We start from the raw sequence: 24,320 nt of genomic DNA on the forward strand, positions 1-24,320 counted from the left end.
CCAATTAACACTTCAACTTGGTATCTCAGTGGAGTGGGTAAGGCAAAACAAACCTTCTCATGATGTGGAAAAATACTTGACTACATTACTCCCCCCCATGTTTCATTGAATGAGGGCTCATTTGGAAAAATAATAGGTAATTAGTGGCAAATCATACCATCTGTGCTCAGCGTAACAAGCATGTGGTGAGCAGAAGAAAGTTCTAAAGGTAAACCCCAGCTGCTTCTAGCAGTCTGATATCATACACAATACTTGAAAATATGGAGCATAAGATTAAGTAAGTAAACTTGAGAATACAGAAACAATATTCTGAGTTTAGCCTTCTAAGAACGAGAACTGAAATAACACAAGAGCAACATAACCTTAGATAGTGGAGATGACACAAGCTGAAGCAAAGAAGAAACATAACCTACCCCCCCCCCCAAAAAAAAAATATATATATATATATATATATATATATATATATATATATATATATATATATATATAGAATATTAGGGCAAACCTAAAGAAAATTTCTGAAAACAATGAAGGAGGAAGCAAATAACATTGGGCATAAACCCCAGCACAAAAGGTATTATCTTGGAAAAGCATCCATATTCAGTGAACAAAATATTCTTTATAGAGCTCTTTGACCATATCCATTGACAAATGAAGGAGTGATGGAGTAATTCAGGAGAAATGGAAGAAGGCAGATGTAATTCCACTTTATGTAATACTGTACTCCAGTGGTTAAAAAGCTGATGAAATTACTTGCAAATGAATTCTATAATTGCACAAAGTACCAGTGATGATACAAACTGCTTACGTTTAGAATCAAATACCATACATTGTTAAAGGGGAACAGTGTAGTGCTAATGTGATTGTGTTTTAACTAGCCTTCCGTGAGTCATAATATAATCTGGTTGGATTAATTTGTCTTGGATTTTCATTTGATTGATAATTCAGATTCTAAGAGACACGTATGTTCACTTTATTTCACATGCACTTTCATTGTGCCATTAAACACATTTTTACTGCCTTTAATTTTTTTACAGTCTAAATTTAACAACTATTTTCTTAATTTGCAGGGTATGTATGTTTGATTTTCTCCATTTTTTTAATTAGGTATGGGAGATTGAGTGAAAGACCCCCCCCCCCTCTGCATAATACAACTGCATTAATTAAAGGAGAGTCTATATTGTTTGAATAATGTTCAATTCAGAAATGTTTTAATTGAATGCCTTTTGTCTTTGACAAATAATACTTTCTAGAAAATAGACAAATAAGACTGATGCTTATAATTAATTCCTCATTATCTGATAAATATCTATTGATATTGCTTGATGTTCTGTTAGAAATGTTGTTTTTTGTTAGATATTAAGGGCTATTGTACAAAACCAGAACTCTAAGCTATGTTTTGTATCCTGCTGTAGTCACTCACCATCCCTGCAGCTGCAAATGACTAGATGATGGTGAGTAACAGTACTCACAAATAATATCTAGTGATATTACTAAATAAATAACTGCCATATGCAACCTGTTAAGTTTGTGCTGTGTATCTATTAAATGCTGCCTCAGCTTGCTTATTAACTATTATCTGATCACATAATACCAATATGTACAACTGTTAAGTATCATTGCTTGCATCTGTGCTGAGACTTTTCTGAGAAGACTGGCTTGTAGATTGGGAAGATCTATGTAGGACAAGTTCCCAAATTCTGGTCTTATTGGATTTGGATGCAAAAAAATAAATGAGAGGGTTCATGCAGCAATTAATGTTCATTAAAGAGATGGTCAAATGAAGACAGAGTTGAAAATTTTGCCTAGTTTCACAGTGTACTTCCCCAACAAGCCTACTTAGCATGTGTCTGGTGATGCCAAGGTGGTAAGGAGTGTAGCAAAGGACAAACACCAGTAATACTACCAGCACTAGTAATTGGGACTTCCGACATTTGGCATTGCTCTGTTTTCCTCCACTCAGGGGGTTTTTAGATAAGGTTCTTAATTTTAAACTGACACAGGTATAACAAAAGACCAGAAATGCCACAGGTAAATAATAGGCCAGAACACAGCCAAGCAAAAGAAACTGTGGCAATCTTGGAATGTTTTCAAAATTGGGATACTCCATACATAACAGCCTGTCATCGTCCTCTTTCAACATGTCTGGCAAAAAGAGCAACAGACTGTTAGTGCAACATATAGTTAGCCAGGCAAAGAAGCAAATGTATTTAACAAACGAAACTCTTCTAAATCGCTGACATTTAATTGGATGGATTACTGCAAAGTATCTGTCCATACTTATGCACGTCATAAAACTTATGCTTGCATACATATTGAGGTAGAAAATGTATCCACTTATTCGACACATTATTGTTCCTAGTTTCCAGTTGAACTCTAATATGTAATATGCTATCCTTATTGGCAATGAAAACGTGAACATGAGATCTGCAATAGACAAATTAACAAGGTAAAGGACAGTGGAGTTTATCTTCTGTTTGCTGTGGCGGATCACATAAAGTACAATGATGTTTCCTATTATGCCAGTAATAGAGACGAATGAATAAAATATGCTAAACCAGATAGAAATAGGCTTCCTGTAAATATACATGTAGCACTCTGATTCATTAAATGTGGATGAAGTTGTGGATAAGGACGGCTCCATTTCTGGGTAGGAGTAATTTTCCTGCAATAGAAATAAAGCGAATTAAAATGTTGAAATACTTGTAGAATTATATCATGGAAATGTGACATTGCTTTTTCTGTAATTGAAACATGAAATTATTCCATAAAAACATAAACAGTATTCAGAAGCATGGTATAGTAATTATAATTTATTAATGATGACGTATTCATGCTCCAGAAGTGAGAAGACTAATATTGCGAGTCCCATCCCTTTGAAAATTACACTGCATATCCTGTGAAAAAACAAAACATTCCTGAACTATTATACTTTTTTTAATATTACTGCAGCAGGGTATCTTCTCTATTCCTTTCGATATGAACACTGTGCCACCATAATCCCCACTACTCGTATATACCAATTCTGAAATCATTGTACCATTGAGTAGTGCGGAAATTCAAACTAAAAAAAAACAAAGTAGCAATTCCAAATGTTTAAAACCACAAAAAAAAAACCACTACTAGAATGGCATCACAAGGAGACTGAGTCTGATTTAGCACTTTCGTTCTTTTATTACACATACAACTTCATCAGAAATAGTTATTAGGAAGTATTATGACCAGTTAAAACTTAGGTTTTCAAATCGTGTGACTTCAATTTACCAACCATATTACAGGAACAATTAACTACTTGCGAATGAACGTTCTTTTCATAATCAAATGATTCAATCAGCTTACAATCTCGTATTAAAATACCTGAGAGAGTAAAACACCTTCACAATATAAACATACTTTATCATAAAAGTTAATTTAAAAAAAAAAATACCATTATATAAATGTATTAAGAAAAAAAGATGCTAATAATGCTTTAGCAAAGCATGCTATGACCTGTACTGATTTTAGAAAATGTAATTTGTTTGTGTTAGATGAGGTATATTTGAATAGGTTTATTGGAAATCCTAATGTTCTTCTGTAATGCTGTGAAGCTGAATGGCAAATATGGCTATCTGCTTATGTTAAACCAGGGTTAAATGAATGCATTAATCTTAATGTTTCCTGCTAGCACAGAGATATTAGTTATATATGTATTTTTCTTATATGTTTTACATGTAAATTTATTTATTTATTTAATACGAGAGTGATGGATGCTGAACTTGGAAGAGGAGCCCAGAGGTACAATTGGTTCCCTCTCTACAACTCTACACACCAAAAAAGGAATGTATGGCATAGGGATTATGAGAGAGCCAATTATTCCCTGCGGCTACATTACCTGTCTACATGAAGCTAGCTCCAGTACTATGAAGACCCTCATTTTCTGAATTATCTGAGAGTCTAGCAGAATATTCATTTTTATTCCACTGAGTTGTTCTGTGCTATGCCATTCTGAAAAGCAAAAGTCACTGTAAGTCCTTCCCTTTCAAAAATACCTGTTCAGGTTGACGCTTTCACATATTTCTGACATAATCTGGTGCACCATTATCATGTCCCTGTTGACAAAGTGCGATTTGATTCTCACTCCACCAATAATATATCAAACTACAAATGTGAGTGGGGGTCTTATGCGAGCATATACCATGCAACACAGTTTCATGAATCCCACGATTGCCTGCACTGAAATATCAAACATAATGTTTCCCTGATGTCATCTCTGTGAACAAGCATGGGGGAAGGAGGAAAGAAACTTGAATGCAGAAGGGATAGGTAGTTGCATTCAGAAATTACCATCTAGTTGAGCTGCATTCAGGCATAATCATCTTAGTGCAGTAGCAAACCTTATTGATATAAAATTAACAGGATAGTGATCAAAACCTAAAACTCCCAGCATTTCTTAATTAGTTTTATAATTGCCTACACTGCTCATAGGTTCATAGGGTGGTACTAGGCTATTGGCCCTGGGGCCTATACAAGCCTAGCCATAACAATTCCTTGGCTATTTCTTCCCACACTGTTTACTTCCCTGGACCCCTGTCTAGCAGGGCAACTAACGTGATCCCGGGGGTGAATTTCCTTTCTCCCATCCAATCGTCAAGGTTCCTTTTGAAGAGGACCAAAGAGGTGCTCTGCTTGACATATATGGACAGTCTATTCCAGAGTCTGGGGAGTCTCTGGGTCAGGAACCTATCCCTCCAGCAAGTTTTGTTTATTGTGATGACAAAGTTTAGACCCCATAGAGCATGTGGCTCTGAGGGATTGGGATTTCTTTAAGTATAGCATATCCAGCAGCTCTGGGTTTGACATGGCCTTGTATGTTAAGCAGAGATTGCCTCTGAGTAGACGATATGCGGCAAAGTATAACTGGAGTTTTTTAAGGCGGCCAGCATAGGGCATCTGCTTTAGGCCTGCGATTCTTTTAGTGAGGTATTTCTGTGGCCTTATCAGTAGTTGCAGAGGTCTTGAGAGGTACATACCAAACGAGACGTTGTATTCTATAATGGGTCTAATGAGGGATGAGTACAGTGGGACAATGACCTCCTTTTTTCTGGATGAAAAGCCCTTAGTGATGAGGTGTGCCACATAGAAGGATTTCCTGACTGTTGTGGCGATGTGGTTATCTAAGTTGAGACCACTGTCCACTTGTGTCTCTAAGTCTCTTATCACACTTTCGGTGTTTAGTTTACTGCCACCTATGTGGTAAATCATGGGTACATGTTTTTTTCCCAAAGGGGATAACTATACATTTCTTGGCATTGAGCTTGAGCCCTTGGCTCTGGCATCAAGCATCTGTTTCTGTAAGGCCCTTTTGTAGAGTATCCATATCATTTGGGGATTCAGTAATGGCTCCCAGTTTGCAGTCATCTGCAAACTTTGTTAGCCAGAGTCCCTTAGTGTTGGCCTGTACTTCAGAGAAATAGATGCCAAACAAGAGCGGTCCCAGGACTGAACCTTGAGGTACTCCACTTGTCTGGAGATGGATTTGGAGTCGGCTACCTTTACAGTGTGGGTTCTGTCAGTAAGCCACTTGGCAACCCATTGAGTGAAGTAGGGATTAATGCCTAGCTTAGTAAGTCTATCTATGATTCCAGAGTGGGGGGATGGTGTCAAAGGCGTTGGCGAGGTCCAGATAGGCTGTGTGGACTGCCTTACCCTCGTCCACGGCACTAGAGACTGATTTGAAGAAGTTAATCATGTTCAGGAGACAAGATCGGCCTTTCACGAACCCAAACTGGGCGAGGTCCAGTTTTTGAAGGTTGCCAATGTCTTTGTTTATAAGTCCCATGATAATATGTTCCATGGCCTTGCAGATCAGGCTCATCAGACTGATGGGGCGGCAGTTCCCAGGATCCAAGGTGGATCCCCCCCCTTGTGGAGTGGGATAACTGTAGCTGTGCGCCACTCAGTGGGCATGAAGCCTGAGGTGAGGCTATGATTAAACATGGTACTTAGGTGAGGTGCCAGTTCATTTTGTAGTTCATATAATACACAGCCTGGGATGTCATCTGGTCCCATGGATGCTGTATTCTTAGCTTTGGAGAGTGCATTTTTACCTGTGTGGCTGTTATTACCAGAATTTGGCAATCTTCCTGTATTGAGATGGGCCGTTTATGGGGTGAGAGGGTGGTGAAGTTGCCACTGAATTTATCTGCCAGGATATTGGCAATATCCTTGGGATCAGTATATTTAATGCCATTCTGTTGTAGCTCAGAGCAGATCTGAGCATTGCCATTTAGATTCTTGACATAGTTATAGAATGCCTTGTGGTTGTCTTTGGAATCTTTGGCAATTTTATTTTCATAACTAGCTTTGAAGGATTTTATGAGGGATCTCAGCTTCTTACTGAGGCTGGTAAGGGAGTTTTTTGCATCCTGGGATTTTCCTCTTTTCTGCAACAGTTTCTTCCTTTTGTTGTAAAGTTTGTTTATGGCAGGGGACCACCAGATTGGCTTCCTTTTTTGGAGTAGAACATCTTGGTTCTATTTGGGATGGCATGATTCATGCATGAGTGGATGTGCTCTTACAGTGCCTTAGTGTAGGATTCAGCAGTCGATCTTTCAGTTCCTGTCTGCATGGGTGTCATGAAGTTTGTCACTTCTGACTTGAGTAGCATGAAGTTGGCTTTGGAGAAGTTTTTTATGGAGGTTTCCTTACTGGGGGGTGGGGGTGGGACGTGGATGTTAAGGGTGATTATCTTATGTTCAGACCTGACCAATGAGGGGTGACTATAGGTGTGGAGCATAGATTTCCAATGTTGGTAATGACTAGGTCTAGGATATTGGAGCCCCTGGTGGGACTATGGATTAGTTGATCCAGAGCACTGGAATTTATGAATCCCAAGAACCGTTGGGCAAAGGTGTTGGTACATGAGTAGTTTTCCCAGTTAATGGCACAGTAGTTGAAATCACCCAGTATTAGGGTGTTTGTTGTAGCTTAATATTTTCCAGTATGTTCAGAAAGGTGTATTGAAAATCTTGGGGCATGGTGGGGGATCTGTAGCAAGCTACAATTTGGATTGCTGTCTTACCTAATGTTAGTTGCACCTGGGGAATTTCAGACATATTGTGCTGGGCAACTAGCCTGGTGGTGTGAATATCCTTGGTGAATATGGACACTCCTCCACCTTTAGTGTTTTGATCCTGGTTTGGTGGCAGAAAAGTGTGGTAAGAGTTGTAGCCTGGTATTGCAGGGGTGCTATCTGGAGGTTTGATCCAGGACTCAGTTACTGCACAGATATCGATGTTCTAAATTTTTAGGAGTGCCTCGAGAGAGTGCATTTTGAGGTTTAGACTTCTAGCATTGAGTAGCATTACCTTCAGAATTTCAATGCTTGTACCTGCTATGGTGGTGGTTTTGTCCTTTGAACTTTGCCTAAAAAAAGGCACTATAGGGGTGGCAAGAGCCTTAGCCAGTAACCTGAATCCCAGGGGCGACAAGTCCAGACCATCTCTGGCAAAGCATTGTGGTCTGTCAATCATGTCATCCCAGGCAGACAGATACTGGATTCCCTTTGAATGACACCAGAAGCTTAGCCAGTTGTTAAAGACAATCATTTTGTCCTTCTATTGTGGTATCATTCTAGACAAAGGCAGGATGCTACTCAGGGCTAGGGTCATACCTGCCTGAGCCACATGATCCGAGAGCTCTTCCATGTCTCTTTTCATGAAGTCCAGGGAGGTACGTCTCAAGTCATTCACTCCAACATGGACAATGGCAGAGTCATATTTGTACTTGTTGTGGAGTGACTTGAGTGCATGCGTTATGTGGCGGATCTTGGCACCCGACAGACAGCTGACTGTAATTTTCTCTTTATTCAGCCTGGTGAGTGGGACATCAGTGTGCCTGACTATAGAGTCACCTATCGCAGTAAAAAGCAGGAAAGAACACCACTCTGGACACAATTCAAATGTAAGATTAGCGCTTTCGTTTATCCTTAATCAATAAACTTCTTCAGACAAAAATACAAGGGAAATGACATATTTAAATACAAAAAATAGGATGACATCACTTCCTATCCTTAAAACTTTAAACAGTTACACAAAAAATTATTATTATTTCATTTAAAAATAAAAACCAAATGTTACAAAAATTCATAAAATAATGTTGTTATTCATTGACTCCCAGTTGTACAAACAACTGGAAGCCAAACGAAACAAAGCTTTCATTTTCAACAAACTCATGATGGAGACAGTCTCATTCAAGCCAGGAGATACTGAAGCATTTAATTTTAATTGCCACATTAATTCTCTTTCTTCTAGTAATAATGAAATGGGGCCCCCTCTCCCATTCTCATGAATTTTATCTATCACTAGAAACTGAAATGAGTGATCTGGAAAGGTTGACACATGTCTTGCTAAAGCATTTAATGTATTATTTCTAGAAATAGCATAGACATGTTCATATATCCTATTTTTGAGGGCCCTGTCAGTCTTTCCTATATAATATGATTGGCAATTACGACATAATGCAGTGTAAACTACCCCTTTACTATTACAGTTAAACTTACCCTTAATAGCAAAAATATTCCCATTAATTTCAACTTTTTTTGTCACTAAAATGTGTTTGCACATATTACAAGTTCCACACTTTGACATTCCACAGTGTGGCATATAATCAACTAATTTCTCCATTTCTATAATATTCTTTAAATTCCTTCCTTTCCTAAAGGTAATAATTGGTCTTGTACCCAGGCATTCCTTCAATGGACCATTATCTGCAATAAATGACCAATTTTTAGTAATAATATTCCTAATAATATTTGCATCCATGGAAAAAGTTGTTATAAAATTCATGCCTATAAAATCCTTGACATTTGTTTCATTATCATACAAAGCAGGACACATATTGTCCAGATGTCCAACCTCATTAAAATGTCCATCTAATTCATCCTCAATACTAACTATTATATGTCCTAAAATTGGTGAAAAAGAACCTTGCATTCTCTTATTTGAGACCTCTTTTACCAAATAATTAATTAGTAAATGAGGATATCCTCTCTTGAGAAACATTTGTTTTAATAAATTACACTCGTCCACAAAATCATCCTCCAGTGTACACATTCTAGCTGCCCTGACTAATTGTCCTTTTACCACTCCTCGTTTTTGATGTGGGGGATGGCAGCTAGAAAAATGGAGGAATGAGTTAGAGTAACTCTCTTTACGATGTACTTTCGATGTAAATGATCTCAACCCATAATTTTTACTTAACATGATATCCAAAAATGCAATGGAGTCAACTTGGAATTCATAAGTGAATTCCAAAAAACTGGTAGTGTTGTTCATCATTGATATTAGGGAAATAGCAGACTCTCTATCTCCATTCCATAAGACAAAAATATCATCTAGGTAACGTGTGTACCAGGATGCTTTATTCTTGAACAAGGAATTTTGAAATAGAAATCTCCTTTCCCATGCTGCCATGACAATATTGGCGAAAGTACCCCCACATGGTGACCCCATTGCTATTCCAGTTTTTTGCAAGTAAAAATTATCATTAAATATAAAGTAATTGTTTTTTAACACAATTTCCAATAAATAAACAAGGACATCAATTTCATCCCCTGCCATTCCTTCATCCAGTAAGAAATCTCTTACCCATTCACATCCAATATCATGTGGTATACAGGTGTATAGATCTCTAACATCAATAGTTAGAAAATTAAGATCTTTATTGAATGGGATTTTATTTATATCTTCAAGGAATGCCCAAGAGTCTTTACAAATCTGGCCCTGTACCTTAAGAGAGCTTTTTAATTTACAATCAATATACTTAGCACACCCATATGTTATTGATTGTCGTCCATCTATTATAGGTCTAAAGGGGGGGTGTCTCCAAACACTTATGGATTTTTGATAAACAAAACATTTTAGGTGTTAATGGATATACCATGTTTAAATAGTTGAACATGTCCATATCAATTCTATTCTCCATGAATAAATCATTGATGAAGCCTTTAATACGACGATATGCTCCATTGACTTCATTCAGAGAAACTTTTATATAAGCTGGACTATCTAATAATTTGTTGACTTTAGTTACATAATCGTCCATACTAAAAAAGACCAAACCCCCTCCCTTATCTGGTTTACAGATGCGAACATCTGCATATTTCAGGGTGTCTAGGATGTCCTTTTCTAGCTCAGAAAGGTTACTGTTCATACCACCTGATCTATATTTTGATTGGGTTAAACATCTGATGTCATTTTTCACAAATTTTTTCTTACAGCAATATACTTGGATGTAATGGTGGATTAAAAACACTGGCTACTCGGAAGTCACTCACCAGACTCTCCATGTTACTGAACATGACTTTTAAGTTTAATTTTCTGGTAAATAACTTGAGATCCACCAGCGTTCTACCTATATTACTTCTACATGTAGGAACAAATGTCAAGCCTTTAGCTAATACATCAGCAAATGCTTTATCAAGTGTAAAGTCTGAATAATTATAGACCTTAAAATCACCCGTGGAATTGTAGACAATGTTTAAATTACTGTCATTAATCATATTTACATCAAATATTTCAGGACCGGGGGAGAGATTTATCATCTCTTCCTCTTGTTCTGATTCTTCTTCTTTTTCTGATTCTGATATCTGGGGACTTGATGTTGAACAGTCCTGATCCCCCCAGATTGAAAAAACTTATTATTGTGATTAGAATTGCTATTACCATGGTTACCATTGATGTTATTGCTATTGTTATTACTACCCCTCCCAGCAATTCTTTCACTTCTTCTTACTGGGGAGTGTACCCCACCCCCAATTTCAACCTGGTCAATTAATTGACTAGATGTCTCAGAAAGGAACCCACCATCCAAACAACTTGAAGCATTGTTATCATTATTGTACATATTCAGTGCATTATTATTCACCCCAGTATTGACTTTAGGTAATGGATAAGCATTACCTTTACTATAAGCCAAAGAATCTCTATTCAGTTTCTTGACTTTATTTTCCCGCACTTTAATCAGTGCATTGTCAATACTGGTGAAAATACGCAAAAAATCAAATCTGTATCTTTCAAAGTCTTTATCAGATCTTATTGTGTTGTCCAAAATGGACAGTTCATTCTGTAACAATGCAATTTGTTCATCATAATTTTTAAGTAAATAGTCAATAAATTCAAGTCCTTGTTTATCAAAAAGTCCACGTAAGTCCTTGTGAAATGCATTACCAGTCCATTCGGAAAACGCCATTGCCTTAAGCCTTTAGGAACATGTTTCCTTGAACTACATTCCTTTAAATATTGAATTTCAACTTGTAATTTTTTAAACTTAAACAATTTTAGGTCAAACACTTTCAAATTATTGGCCAGTGTATTAATTTCAACAGTTTCACCCACAATAGGTGCATCCAGTCCTACGTTATTGAAAATACTGTTAGGCTCTTTTAACCAGTCATTTAACGTAGGAATGGAAGAAAAAATACCTGTATTATTATTCAAAATGTTTGTAGCCCCATTCACAGGCCTCGTGAAAGGTAACTGGTTATTTCTGCTGTTTTCATTATCTCCGTTTCCTCCATTATCCGCCCGAATGGCGGTGGGTACACCAAGAGTACCCCCTCCACGATCATTCGATCCTAGGGACCTTCCTGAGTTTACAAGAAGCTGCTGAGTTGAACCATTTCGCAACGCTTCATTAGCACCATCGCCTGACGCTCCATTCCGGTTTGTGATGCTACTCCCACTCAAAACCCCAGCAACCTGGCTTGCTAAGGAATCCACACGTTGAGTGAGAAGCTCAATGAGAGCAGTTAATTTTCCCATTGCAGCAGATTCACTGGCATTCGAATCCAAAATGCCCCTATCAGGGGAATCTGCAGTTTCAAACAAGACTTGTGTTCCAGATGCCATGTAAATTCCAAAAAAACACCTCAAAAGTAAAACAAAACACCAAACGCAGTAAAAAGCAGGAAAGAACACCACTCTGGACACAATTCAAATGTAAGATTAGCGCTTTCGTTTATCCTTAATCAATAAACTTCTTCAGACAAAAATACAAGGGAAATGACATATTTAAATACAAAAAATAGGATGACATCACTTCCTATCCTTAAAACTTTAAACAGTTACACAAAAAATTATTATTATTTCATAGAGTCACCTATGACTAAACTGTTAGGTACGTTGTCTTGCCTTAGGGGCTGTTGCTGGGTGGCACACTGGTGTTGTGAGCTATGTGACACTTTGGTTGTGATTGGTGTTTGTTTGCATTTCAGCTTCGAAGGTCCTTGTTACTTGGGCAGGTTACAGTTGAGGGCCTCTGCATATGTGGATTTAATGTTGCTATGTGTGGGTGTTGGTGGTGTGGGTTTAGAAGGGCTATGTGTTGCTTGGGGTGTAGTGCGGGTGTTAACCTTCTCCTCTTGGCTGTCTAGCACAATCTTGGGTGGAGAGAGCTTTGCTTCCAGTTTGGCTATGTAAGTACATCTCTCACAGGCTGTAGTGTTGGGTGGTAGGAGGAGGGGGCTGTCTGTGTACATGAGACAATTGCTGCATTGCCCCAGTATGCCCAGATTCACCAGGTGGACAGGAGAAATCCACCGGAAGCTGACCCTTGGACATGCATGGTTTGCTGCTTTTTTTGTAAAGTACAGGAGCTGTTTTCCCTTGCCTTAGCAAGGTACTTTGCAATTATAGGCTGTTTAGTGCCTATGATTAATTTCTTCTTATTAACAAGGAGAGTTGAGTGTTTGTATCAGTTTAAGGCTTCCTAGTGCTTTCCAGCAGGTATTAGAGCAAGTGCTAGTCACAGGGATGCTTAAAGGTAAGATGAAAAAAATGGTTTATCCTAAACACTGCAGTGTGCACTAGATAAGGTAGATGTGAAAGTAGGTAACTTAAGTTTTACCTGTCTAAATAGTTAAGTTTTGGTGGAGAGTCACTATTTTTAAAACAGCAAGACAGACTGAAATGGGGTGGTCACTTTTGTATTCTGGTACTATGGAATACAGTAGGAAGGCCAATAAATTTAAATAGTTGAAGGGGAGTGATTTCACAAAATTATAATTTTGTGCTTACTCACACAAGCCAGGGAAAGCAGAGAGGAAATGAGATGTATGGTCAAATTAACATAAGAGGCAGGCAACTAGAAATACAGTGGTATTTAAGAACATGACAGTAAGAAAGTGGGTGGGTGGGGAAAACATTTCTGCCTGACTGACAAGAGACAGAGCTGTGGTCTCTTTTGAAGTTTTAATATGCAGTTAAAAGCAGAATACAAGTAAAGGACAAGGTAAAGAAAACAAATCACAGTATTCAAAATATAAAAAGGCAATAAAGTAATACAAAATGCAACAAATAAAAAGCAAACTAACCTTTCCTTCGCAGAAAAGTGTAGCAGAGTCTGGTGACCTTTTCTAGTAAAGCTCTGAAGTGTTTTATTTTACCCCATAAATAGAAGGTGTAGTTCCCGGCTCCACCCCTCAGTTCACAAATGAATAACCATAAGTGACCTCCTCTATCTTATGTATGTGTCCTTAACTGATCAGTTCTAATTTCTGCCTGACTCACAAGAGACAGAACTGTGGTCTCTTTTGAAGTTTTAATATGCAGTTAAAAGCAAAACACAAGTAAAAGACAAGGTAAAGAAAACAAATCCCAATATTCAAAATATAAAAAGGCACTAAAGTAATACAAAATACAACAAATAAAAAGCAAACTAACCTTTCCTTCACAGCAAAGTGTAGCAGAGTCTGGTGAGCTTTTCTAGTCTTTAGGCTTTTCCCGGTTAAGGGTCGCCACAGCGGAAGTCTGGTCCGCACTTGATTGGCAGTGGATTTTATGGTGCTGAGTTGCCAGCCCCGACACCCAACCTTCAACGAAGGCATGCCCATTCATGCTCGCACCTATCTGCATGTCTTTAATGTCACTCGACCGCGAGGAGGACATGCAGACTCCACACAGAAGGTGCTCCAGCCGAGAATCGAATGGGAGCACCTCTTGCTGTGAGGCAACAACGCTAACCGCTGCACCACCGCAGCTTTTCTAGTAAAGCTCCGAAAAGTTTTAAAGCATCCTCCAAAAAAGGTAGTTTTATATTCTACCCAATAGGTCCCCTTTGTGATTGTTTAAGGAGGAAATGCTTTCCAATCTCCATGCCTAGTATGGCTTAGCACAAGCTCTTATTTGTTTAGTTTTTGGGTAATACACTTCTGTGTAATGGACAGTTTGCGTGAAAACAAGGGCACTTAAGAAAAGAGCACTATATTCAGGAAACAGAACCCACACAGCTGCATGCTTGTGGATAACTCCAGTGCAGTACTTTACACACTTCTACCTGCTTGTTCCACTTCAGTCCAGAACTCATCTGTCTGAGAAAGTTGTGAAACAAAACTGCCCTGTTTCCATTACTACCACTTTTAAAGCTCCAGCATTGTTCAGTTATAGCCATCTATGTGATGCAAAGGGCTAAAGCCCTGTTTGTGGCCCAGGTGACCTTGAATCAGTTAGTGGTATGGGAGCTGGAGAAGTCAGCTGAGGAGTTTGAGTGAATGACGAGTGACAGCAAACCATTCTGAGGAGAAAGAGGCTGATAGGAGAGGATGGGTAAATGCATGCAATAGCAATGGATCATCCATATGCAAAGGTTGACTGATATGTGCAAGCACACATGTGACAGAAGGCCACCTCTTTGATCTCTCTTTTGGCAGTGCATGTAATGTGACATTCACAGGATTAACAGGAGAAGGGACTTAAATTAAAAACTATATCCTGCATAAATGATGATCCAAAAACAGGAGCTGATGGTCAGCTAGCATGAAGGAGGAGAAAAATTTAAAAAATGATCTGATATTCATGAATACATCTTGGAAAGCATAGTAGTGGTGTGTAATATCTTCTATACAAATAAGTGGGTATTGCTGAAGATATTACACACTGTTGCTGTGGTGTGCAGTATCTTGCATACAAGTAAGTGGTGTGCTGCTGAAGATATTACACACTGTTGCTGTGGTGTGCAATATCTTGCATACAAGTAAGTGGTGTGCTGCTGAAGTCCTAGATCTCACATTGCAAGTAGCAATAGGTCTTGTTCTCACAAGAGCAGTTATCTCACTATCACATGCATTTTTCATTTATGATGAGAGAATTAATAAACCACATCTTAAAATCTTTTATAGAATGAAGACATGAAATATACCTTAAGATCAGCCACCTTCCCAATTTCCCCTATAAATTGGGCACTTTATTGTATATGATCCCTGCCATATAACCCATATCTAAGTATCACTGCCACAGTTTGGAAATGTTTGAGACCAGTTGATGAAGGCATAACCAGACTTCATACTTATGCCCACATTTCTGCTTGGCTCCCAGGAAATGCAGGGCCACCTCTAGTTAGTTAAATCTGATCCTATGCTTAAACCCCAGCGACACCCAGCTTTTAATCTTCTGCCCCCTATTAACTCCTTAATTGCACCCAGACTTCCTACAGAGATCAGCAGCATGGTCTTGACATTTTCCAAATGGTGTTTCTTTATACATTTCCACCATTATCAGACTGTCCAAGATCAAAGTGGCACTCTTAAAATGTATTCTTACCTCAATTGCAAATAGGCAACATGTCCTTCCTAACGTCTTCCACTTTCTAAGATCCTATAGTTACTGAATTTCATAGGATCATAGGAAGTTACTAGGTTATTGGCCCTGAGGCCGTTATAAGCCTAGCCAAGACTTTAGCCCATGTTTAGATAAATCAGTACCCAAAGCCCCTGTCCAGTAGGGACACAGGTGGAATCCTAGGGGTGTAATTTCTGTTTTCCATCCAGCTATCCAGGTTGCGCTTAAAAAGGGATAATGAGGTATTCTGCAATTTCATGGATTGGGAGTCTATTCTACAGATGGGAAAGTCTCTGGGACACAAATCTGTCCTGCCAACAAGTCCTATTGATGTCACAAACCAGGTTGAGGTTGCCCATGTGGGTTACTTGAGTGGAGCTTGACTTACTGATATGCAGCAGTCCCATTAAGGAGGGGTCTGAGATTGCTTTGCATGCCAGACAGAGGTCACCTTTGAGGAGTCTGTATGAAATGGAGTAGGACAGTGTAGGGTAGATGTTGGAGGCCCTGGATTCTCCTCATGAGGAACCTCTGTGGTCTCTCCTGCTGCTGCATGTGCTTTGCGAGGTACATGCTGAAGGGGTCATTGTACTCTATGAATGGCCTTATAAGGGAAGAATACAGGGATGTTATAACCTCCTTGTCCCTTGATGAGATACCCTTACGTACGAGGTGGACCATGTAGAAAGCTTACTGTACAATGGAAGCAACATGGTGGTCAAAAGTCAGGTTTCTATCAACCTGGGTGCCCAAATCCCTCATGACTGATTGCGTGCTTAGGACATTGTTATTAATGTGTAGTATGTGGGGACGTCACTCTCCCCAAAGGGGATGATGATGCATTTTTTGTATTCAACATGAGGCCATGTTTCTGGCACCAGTCATTTGTTTTGGTGAGACCCTCTTGGAGGACGTCAACATCACTTGGGGAATTGATGACTGCGCCTAGCTTGCAGTCATCTGCAAACTTGGTCAACCATAGCCCACTGATTTTGGCCTGCAGAGCAGAGAAATATATCCTGAATAACAGAAGCCCCAAGACTGATCCCTGGGGTATGTTGCTCGTTACAGGTGTACAGCTTGAGGTGGATTCCCCTATTTTGATTAGCTGGGTTCTGTCAGTGAGCCAGTGTGCTATCCATCTGGTAACATATGGATTGATGCCTAGTTCAGAGAATTTATCTATTATGCCAGAGTGGGGAATAGTGTTGAAGGCTTTGGTCAGGTCAATGTAGGGCGGTGTGCATTGTTTTCCTCTTGTCCATGGCTTTTGTGACTGGCTCAAAGAAGTCTACCAGATTTAATAGATATGACCTCCCTTGACAAAGCCAAGTTGTGTGGGGTCAAGTGTTTGGGGGTTGCCAATGTCCCTGTTAATGAGGTCCATGATAATCCGTTCCATGGTCTTGCAGATTAGGATAGTTAGGCTGATGGGTCTATAATTTCCCGGATTGGTGGACGCTCCACCTTTGTATAAAGGGATGACAGTGGCTGTCCTCCACTCGGCTGGGACAAAGCCGGTACTCAGGCTTTGGTTGAATAGGGTGACTAATGGTGCTGTGAGTTCTTGCCTGAGTTCATGTAGGATGCAGCCTGGGATGATGTTGGGTCCCATAGAGGGTGAATCCCATAGACGGTGTATTTTTTGCCTTTGAGTGGGCAGTGATGACCTGTTCCCTAGAGATAAGGGGAGGGGGCAGGTACTGGGGATGTCATGATTTACTGATGGGGGAGAACAGAGGGGTGAAGTTTTGGCTGAATCTGTCAGGCAGTAGATTGGCTATAGCTCAGAACTAAACTATCTACCAACAGCCCAGAACTATACTATCTACCAAACACTTTCATCTACAAGGTACTGTCCTGTAATCTACCCTGACCTCCCTCTCAATATCGCGCTAAGGAAGAAAGCGATACCTAAAGTGTAGAACAGCTCAGAACTAAACTATCTACCAACAGCCCAGAACTATACTATCTACCAAACACTTTCATCTACAAGGTCAATATCCTACTAAAATGAAAGCTACTAATGTATTTTACATTGTAAAGTATCCCCTAAACTAGCTTGCGAACTGGGTTTCACACACAGCAGTAAGGCAAACAACAGTATCTTCTCCTCACTTACTTGGAAAATTAGTGTGAATTCTGAGTAAAACAGAGGAGCTAGTCCCAAACTATAAGCAAAAGTGCAGCTACTATTATGCTTCACTTGTAGAGCCCTGTAGCAAGGAAAAAACATCTACTAGTGTATTACCTGGACTTGCTCTGTGTGGAGTGGGATTAACCCCCACCCCCTGCCTATGACGAATGCGAGGTATCATAACTCCCTAAGAGCCCGCCATTTTAGTCATTTACTGCTGTGTTGCAATCTAAGTTTGTAGGCGCATCTCAGGGGTATGTAACATCACATAAAACCAATGTATTTATAATTATAAATTACAGCGCATCCTAAAGTGTAATTCTAACAGATGGTTCAGTTATAAATGTGATCTAAGTGTAGCTCTTACAGCTACGACCACACTGTAGAATAATTTAGCTCACAAACTGTATTCAGCGTCTGCTACCTTCTCACGCAGTTACTCACTCAGAGGTAGCGTGTACCCACTAGTAGCGTCACCTGCTAGGTAAAGGCTCTGTGAATTGTTTGTTTTGACTACTTTAAACAGTTATATTTGAATTACTATGTTAAATTGAAAGAGGACACTATCAGCGACTGCTGTGTTTAAGGACATTGATGTGTTTCAGTATTAGGAATAACTAAGCAAAAATAGCGAAGTGTCCTTTGTAACCAAACTGCTCAATTATTAGCGACTGGTCTTTTCAGGGCAATAATGAAGTCTAAAATGTGTTGCATTTATCCTGAATGATAGAGTGAGTCAACTCAAAAGCGACTGTTTGTTCCATTAACCTGTTGGCTCAGCTTACTAACAGATCTTTATATACTTGTTGGATTGCAATTAAGTTTAAAAGGGAGTTCAATCCCTGCTCTAGGCTCTGTTACATACAAACTGCATTGAAACCTGTACCCTAACTCTACTTTATAGCTTTGCAATTAATAACTCTAAAAGCAAGCTGAATGTTTTTCTTTTATTTGTTCAGGTACTGTCCTGTAATCTACCCGACCTCCCTCTCAATATCGCTAAGGAAGAAAGCGATACCTAAAGTGTAGAACAGCTCAGAACTAAACTATCTACCAACAGCCCAGAACTATACTATCTACCAAACACTTTCATCTACAAGGTCAATATCCTACTAAAATGAAAGCTACTCATGTATTTTACATTGTAAAGTATCCCTAAACTAGCTTGCGAACTGGGTTTCACACACAGCAGTAAGGCATAAACAACAGTATCTTCTCCTCACTTACTTGGAAAATTAGTGTGAATTCTGAGTAAAACAGAGGAGCTAGTCCCAAACTATAAGCAAAAGTGCAGCTACTATTATGCTTCACTTGTAGAGCCCTGTAGCAAGGAAAAACATCTACTAGTGTATTACCTGGACTTGCTCTGTGTGGAGTGGGATTAACCCGCTCCCTGGGCTCGCTCAGCCCCACCCTGCCCCGTATCCCACCCGCCCCAGTACCCCTATATTTATACTTAACTAACCACACCCCTCCTTTATCTCTAGCCACTCAAAACTCTTGGCCCACCTCTTTCACTGCCCCTCCAAGTCCACTAGGCTCACAAATCACACTGCCTCACTCCCCACCCCCCCTCTCCCCAACCAATACCAAACCACCTACACTAACTATCTTATAACCAATCAAGCAACAGTATGAAGTCCTTAACACCCCATATCACTATACCAGCCCAAAAACTGTAACTCTCACCCTACCAATTCTTATCACACTATACCTGCTAACTATATACGAGTCCCAGACACACCCAGGTTTTCATTATCCAAAGTACCAAACTAGTACTCCCACATTTCTGATCAACACTAATCACCCTACTCACTACCTAATCAACAAAACACCGCTTACTCACTTCCACTACTCCTATAAACCAAACATAATCTACCCCAAGTCCAAAAACATAGATAAACTACTACATAAACTGATGAAGCTAATAATGTATCTTAGAAAAACATAAATATAGATGGAGACATACATCCAAACCCAGGCCCTCCATCAAATGACAGTGCAAATAAAACATCCTTGTTTCCAAGACCTCCTGACTCCCTTCTTATTTGCCACCTTAATATTAGAAGCCTAAATAATAAAATTCATAATCTACATGCTCTTTTAGCAACTTACCTCCCTGACATTATGTGTCTCACAGAAACCTGGCTCAAACCAGAGACCAAAGATAACGAAATCCTGCCACCTGGCTACAACATATACAGGACCGATCGCCTCAAAAAAAGAGGTGGTGGTACTGCTGTGCTCTTCAAAAGCACACTCAACGTTACCCTACACCCCACTCAGCCACCGCAAATACCCAACGTAGAATTAACAACCCTAAAACTACAACTAAATAAAGAAAAAAGTATTAACCTAATCGTAATCTATATTCCCCCTGGGAACAACTCTGACACTCTTGAGAACACTCTAAGTTGGCTGACAAATAACTTTCCACAAGAAACCATAATTCTGGGAGATGTCAACATTGACTGGAATCAATGTGTGTCAGAGACAGACCCAACCAATATCAATCTCCATGGCTTCTCACAAAATATTACCACCTCTACTAGAATTGGCAGCAACAAACAAAAGAAAGTATCCTAGACTGGATACTCACTAACCATAAACCCGAACTTATAAATCTGGGACTATTACTAATGAGCTCAGTGATCACCTCATTACTTATATGGTAAAAGCAAAAGTGGTAGCTGCCACCTCCCTGTACTCAGGACTGTTAGAAGCACCAAACATTTTGACATCACTAGATTCGAAATGAGCTGCAGTCCTGTAACTGGTCAATCCTAAAACACCTCCCACTAGAAGAAGCTGTAATAAAATTTAACTCCACATTTCTAAACATACTTGACACACATGCCCCCAAACGGTTAATCAAAACAAAAGCTCTCATAGCACCATGGCTATCAAAAGACTCCACAGCCAAAATCAAAGCTAGAAACAAAGCATGGAATAAATGGCGTACTACCAAGACACCCCTAGACCGTACCAACTTCCAAAAACTAAGAAATGACACAAAAAAATCTATCTTAATGTTCAAAAAGAACTACTATTTCCAACTACAACATAAACATCAAAACAACCCCCAAAAGTTTTGGACAGGAATAAACAAACTTCTCCATCCAGGCAGGTCCTCCACCCCCACACCAGCAAACCTAACTATGAAAAACCCAGATGAAGTGGCCACATCCTTTAATACCTTCTTCATCGATGTGATCAAATCCTTAGCCAACCAACAAGTAGCCCCCTGCTCCCTAACCACAAGTCCCACCCAGAAGACTACGCCGTTATTCAACCTACAACCTGTCCCTACTGCATACATCCGATCCTTACTAAGGAAACTAAAGCCAACCACTCGCGGCAGACCTACTTCCAGCAGACTTTCTACAAAAAGCTGCGGATGTTATAGCCTATCCCATCTCAATCTTAATTAATCGGACCATAACTGAATCCACAATCCCCTCCATATGGAAAATCTCCCATGTCATCCCCCTCCATAAAGGTGGCTCATCCACTGACCTCTCAAACTACAGACCAATAGCCATTTTGTCACCACTGGCAAAAATCATGGAAAAAAGTATTCACAAACAACTCATCCACTACCTAACTCAGGAAAACCTGCTAACCAACTCCCAGCATGGCTTCAGGCCCAAACATAGCACTACTACCGCTCTCCTCTCTTTCACAAACACTATCAATCTTAACCGGAATGACAAAAAAATTTCTTCAGCCCTCTTCTTGGACCTATCAAAAGCTTTTGATATGGTCAACCACAAACTCTTGCATGCAACCCTAAAACTCTCTATCTAGATAACAAAACCCTAGACTGGTTTCATGCCTATCTTTCTGATAGGCAACAAGCTGTGCTCTGGCAAAGCAAGCTCTCCGACCTCATACCCAACACCATAGGAGTCCCCAAGGTTCCATACTTGGCCCTCTTCTATTTTCCATCTTTATTAATGATCTTAACAAAGTCATCCCAGAGTCTACATGTATTCAATATGCTGATGACTCGACTTTAATTTGCTCAGATAGATCCCCAACTATTCTATTATCCAAAACTCAAGACTGTTTCACTGCAGTTGAGAATTGGTTATCAGAACGCCAACTGATCCTTAATCCAAAACGAAAATGCTACTCTTCCATCCTACCCATAAAACACCAACTTTTCCCTTTTGTGTACAATCCAACAATGGAACCACCATCACCCCGACCCTCATACCAAGCTATTAGGGGTTACCATTGACAACAAACTCAGATTTGATGTGCACATCAACCAAACTATCAAAACTGTTAATAAGAAACTGGGGTCCCTTTATAGAATAAAATCTTTTCTGACTCCCACGGCTAAAGTTGCCATTGCTCGCACCCATCTCCTTTCTACCCTCTTGTATGCCTCCCCATACTTACAAATCCCAACAAATCGGATCTATCTAAACTCTCTTGTTGTTATAATCATATTGCAAGATTTGCCACAGGCCTGCCCTACAAAACCCATCACTGTACTAATCTTCAGAACCTAGGTTGGATAGAACTACCAAATCTACTTCTACAGAAGCAACTTATTATTGCTTACAAAATACTCTCTCAACCTGAAAACACTCCCGGCCTGTCTGGAATAATTACCTTATACCAACCTAAATAGACTAAGATCATCTCACAGATTACTCGCACAGACAATCAAATCCTGTAACTCAGGAGGTGACTCTCTGTTTTCAAACACAGTGGGTAAAATATGGAACTCTCTTCCACCTAGTCTCACCGAATCAACCTCCCTAAATACTTTCAGAAATGGCCTCTCCCACCACTTCAAATCCCACTGGCTTTGCCAATGTTCTAATCCAGACTAACCCATAGCTCCCCTCAACCTTCTCAGTGAAATTACTATCCTCCTAGGCCTCAAGCCATCTACTGTACTCCTGAAACTAACTACTTGTAGGTCTGTTTCTTATAATAATTGTTCACTGTACATCCTAATGTAACTTTTTCTTACCTGTGTATACTAACTATATGATGCTTTGTTTTTCTCTTTATAATTGTTATTGTACATACTAATGTAACTTTTTTTTCTTCCCTGGGTATTTAGTGCATAACTACAATCGTATGTTAGCTGTCAAACATTGTTGTAACCTACTATGTACTATTGGAACTTTTTGTAACCTACTATGTACTATTGGAGCTTTTCTCCCCGGGACTCCGCTGAAAATGGACATGTGTCCAGTCGGACTTTCCCGGTCAACAAATGTAAAATAAATAAATAAATAAAATAAAATAAGCTACAGGATTTGTGTATGTGGTGTCCTTGACCACCAGTTCTGAACAGATCTGGGTGCTTCCTTTGAGATTGCAGACATATATGAAGAAGGCCTTATGATTGTCTCTAGTATGTGTCCAATTTGGACTCAAAGTTGGCTTTAGAAGATTTCACTAGTGCTCTTATTTGCTTGTTAAGTCTAAGGAGAGAGTGCTTTCAATTGGGCACCTGCTCTTCCTTGGTCCTGGACAGCAATTTTTTCATTTTGTTATATAGTTTATTGCAGATGTCCACCAGACAGGTTTACTCTTCCTTGCGGTGGATGATTTTATCATGTCATGTCAGGTATTCCTGATTCCATGCAGCTATATAAATGCTCATATAGTGCTTTGGTGCCAGTTCTTACAGAGGGAGAATGGGTTGTGAAACTGTTTATACCGTCCCTCAGGAGATTGTAATCAGCCTTGGAGAAGTTTTTTCCCAGTGCTGTGTCATCACAGGGTACTGTGTACCCTCCACCTGCCTGCTTCTTATCATCTACAACAAGCATATCTTAGGCCTTCTTGGCTGCCATAAACACCTGGCTATATGTCACATGCCAATGAGAGAGCTTCACACAGCTTTGGTGTCCCTTCGCTATAAACAAGGGATCTGAGTACCTTTGAAGAGATCACTCTAAAGGTTTACCCACTTTTCTAAGCATTCATTTATCACCTTTCTCCCACCTCCTCCAGTCATATCCTCATTTCTGCAAATTCACAGTAAATATCAGCACACACATATCTAGTCAAATTTTATCGCACTGGCAAGAAAAGATTCTGTGAGTTGCACCCCTCAGCCACAATCTGCCTGCTGCCTCCTCGCCTTTTTTTTCAAGCATTGCAGTAATTTGTTGTTTAAAGCATTAATAAATGCTGTGTATTCTTGATCCCTTACTTGTTCTACTAAGTAATGGAAGGAGAACAAAATATAAATGACTGTAAACGTTATATTGCATTACTTCTTGTGACCTGTGACCCACATCTAAGCTGTCACTAAAAACGTTTAAATGCATCTCTTTTATGAAACATTATTGGTGAGGTCATTATCCTTACTATGAACATTAAATTGCAGATAACGAATCTTTCAACTGCTATGCATTTGTGGCGACCTCTGAGTTTAGCTGGCAAATATGTGTCAGGTGTTCTGCTCTGATTTGATCTTAAACAACTCCAGTTTCTTCCCTTGCATTGCCTTGTTGAAAACCCAATGGGAGACTTCCTAAAGTTTTCACAGTAAAAATGGACCAGAAGCAGACATGCCTATAACCTAGCACTGAAGCCTTTTTTTTTTTTAAAAA

The 24,320-nt window shown here is 39.5% G+C and overlaps 1 protein-coding gene across 1 annotated transcript in view; it reads right to left on the bottom strand.

The window, feature by feature from the left end:
• Positions 1-504: 504 nt before the first annotated feature.
• Positions 505-24,320, bottom strand: part of LOC122789979 (G-protein coupled receptor 183-like) — a 170,554-nt gene continuing 146,738 nt past the window's right edge. Inside the window, exon 3 of the mRNA XM_044057485.1 lies at positions 505-2,665. Coding sequence (XP_043913420.1) covers positions 1,610-2,644 — 1,035 coding nt within the window. The 5' untranslated portion in view covers positions 2,645-2,665 and the 3' untranslated portion in view covers positions 505-1,609. The remainder of the gene's footprint in view (positions 2,666-24,320) is intronic.

This window comes from Protopterus annectens, chromosome 15.part0 (genome assembly GCF_019279795.1).
Source record: "Protopterus annectens isolate FY-2018-M chromosome 15.part0, PAN1.0, whole genome shotgun sequence".
Classification (NCBI taxonomy): Eukaryota; Metazoa; Chordata; order Ceratodontiformes; family Protopteridae; genus Protopterus; species Protopterus annectens.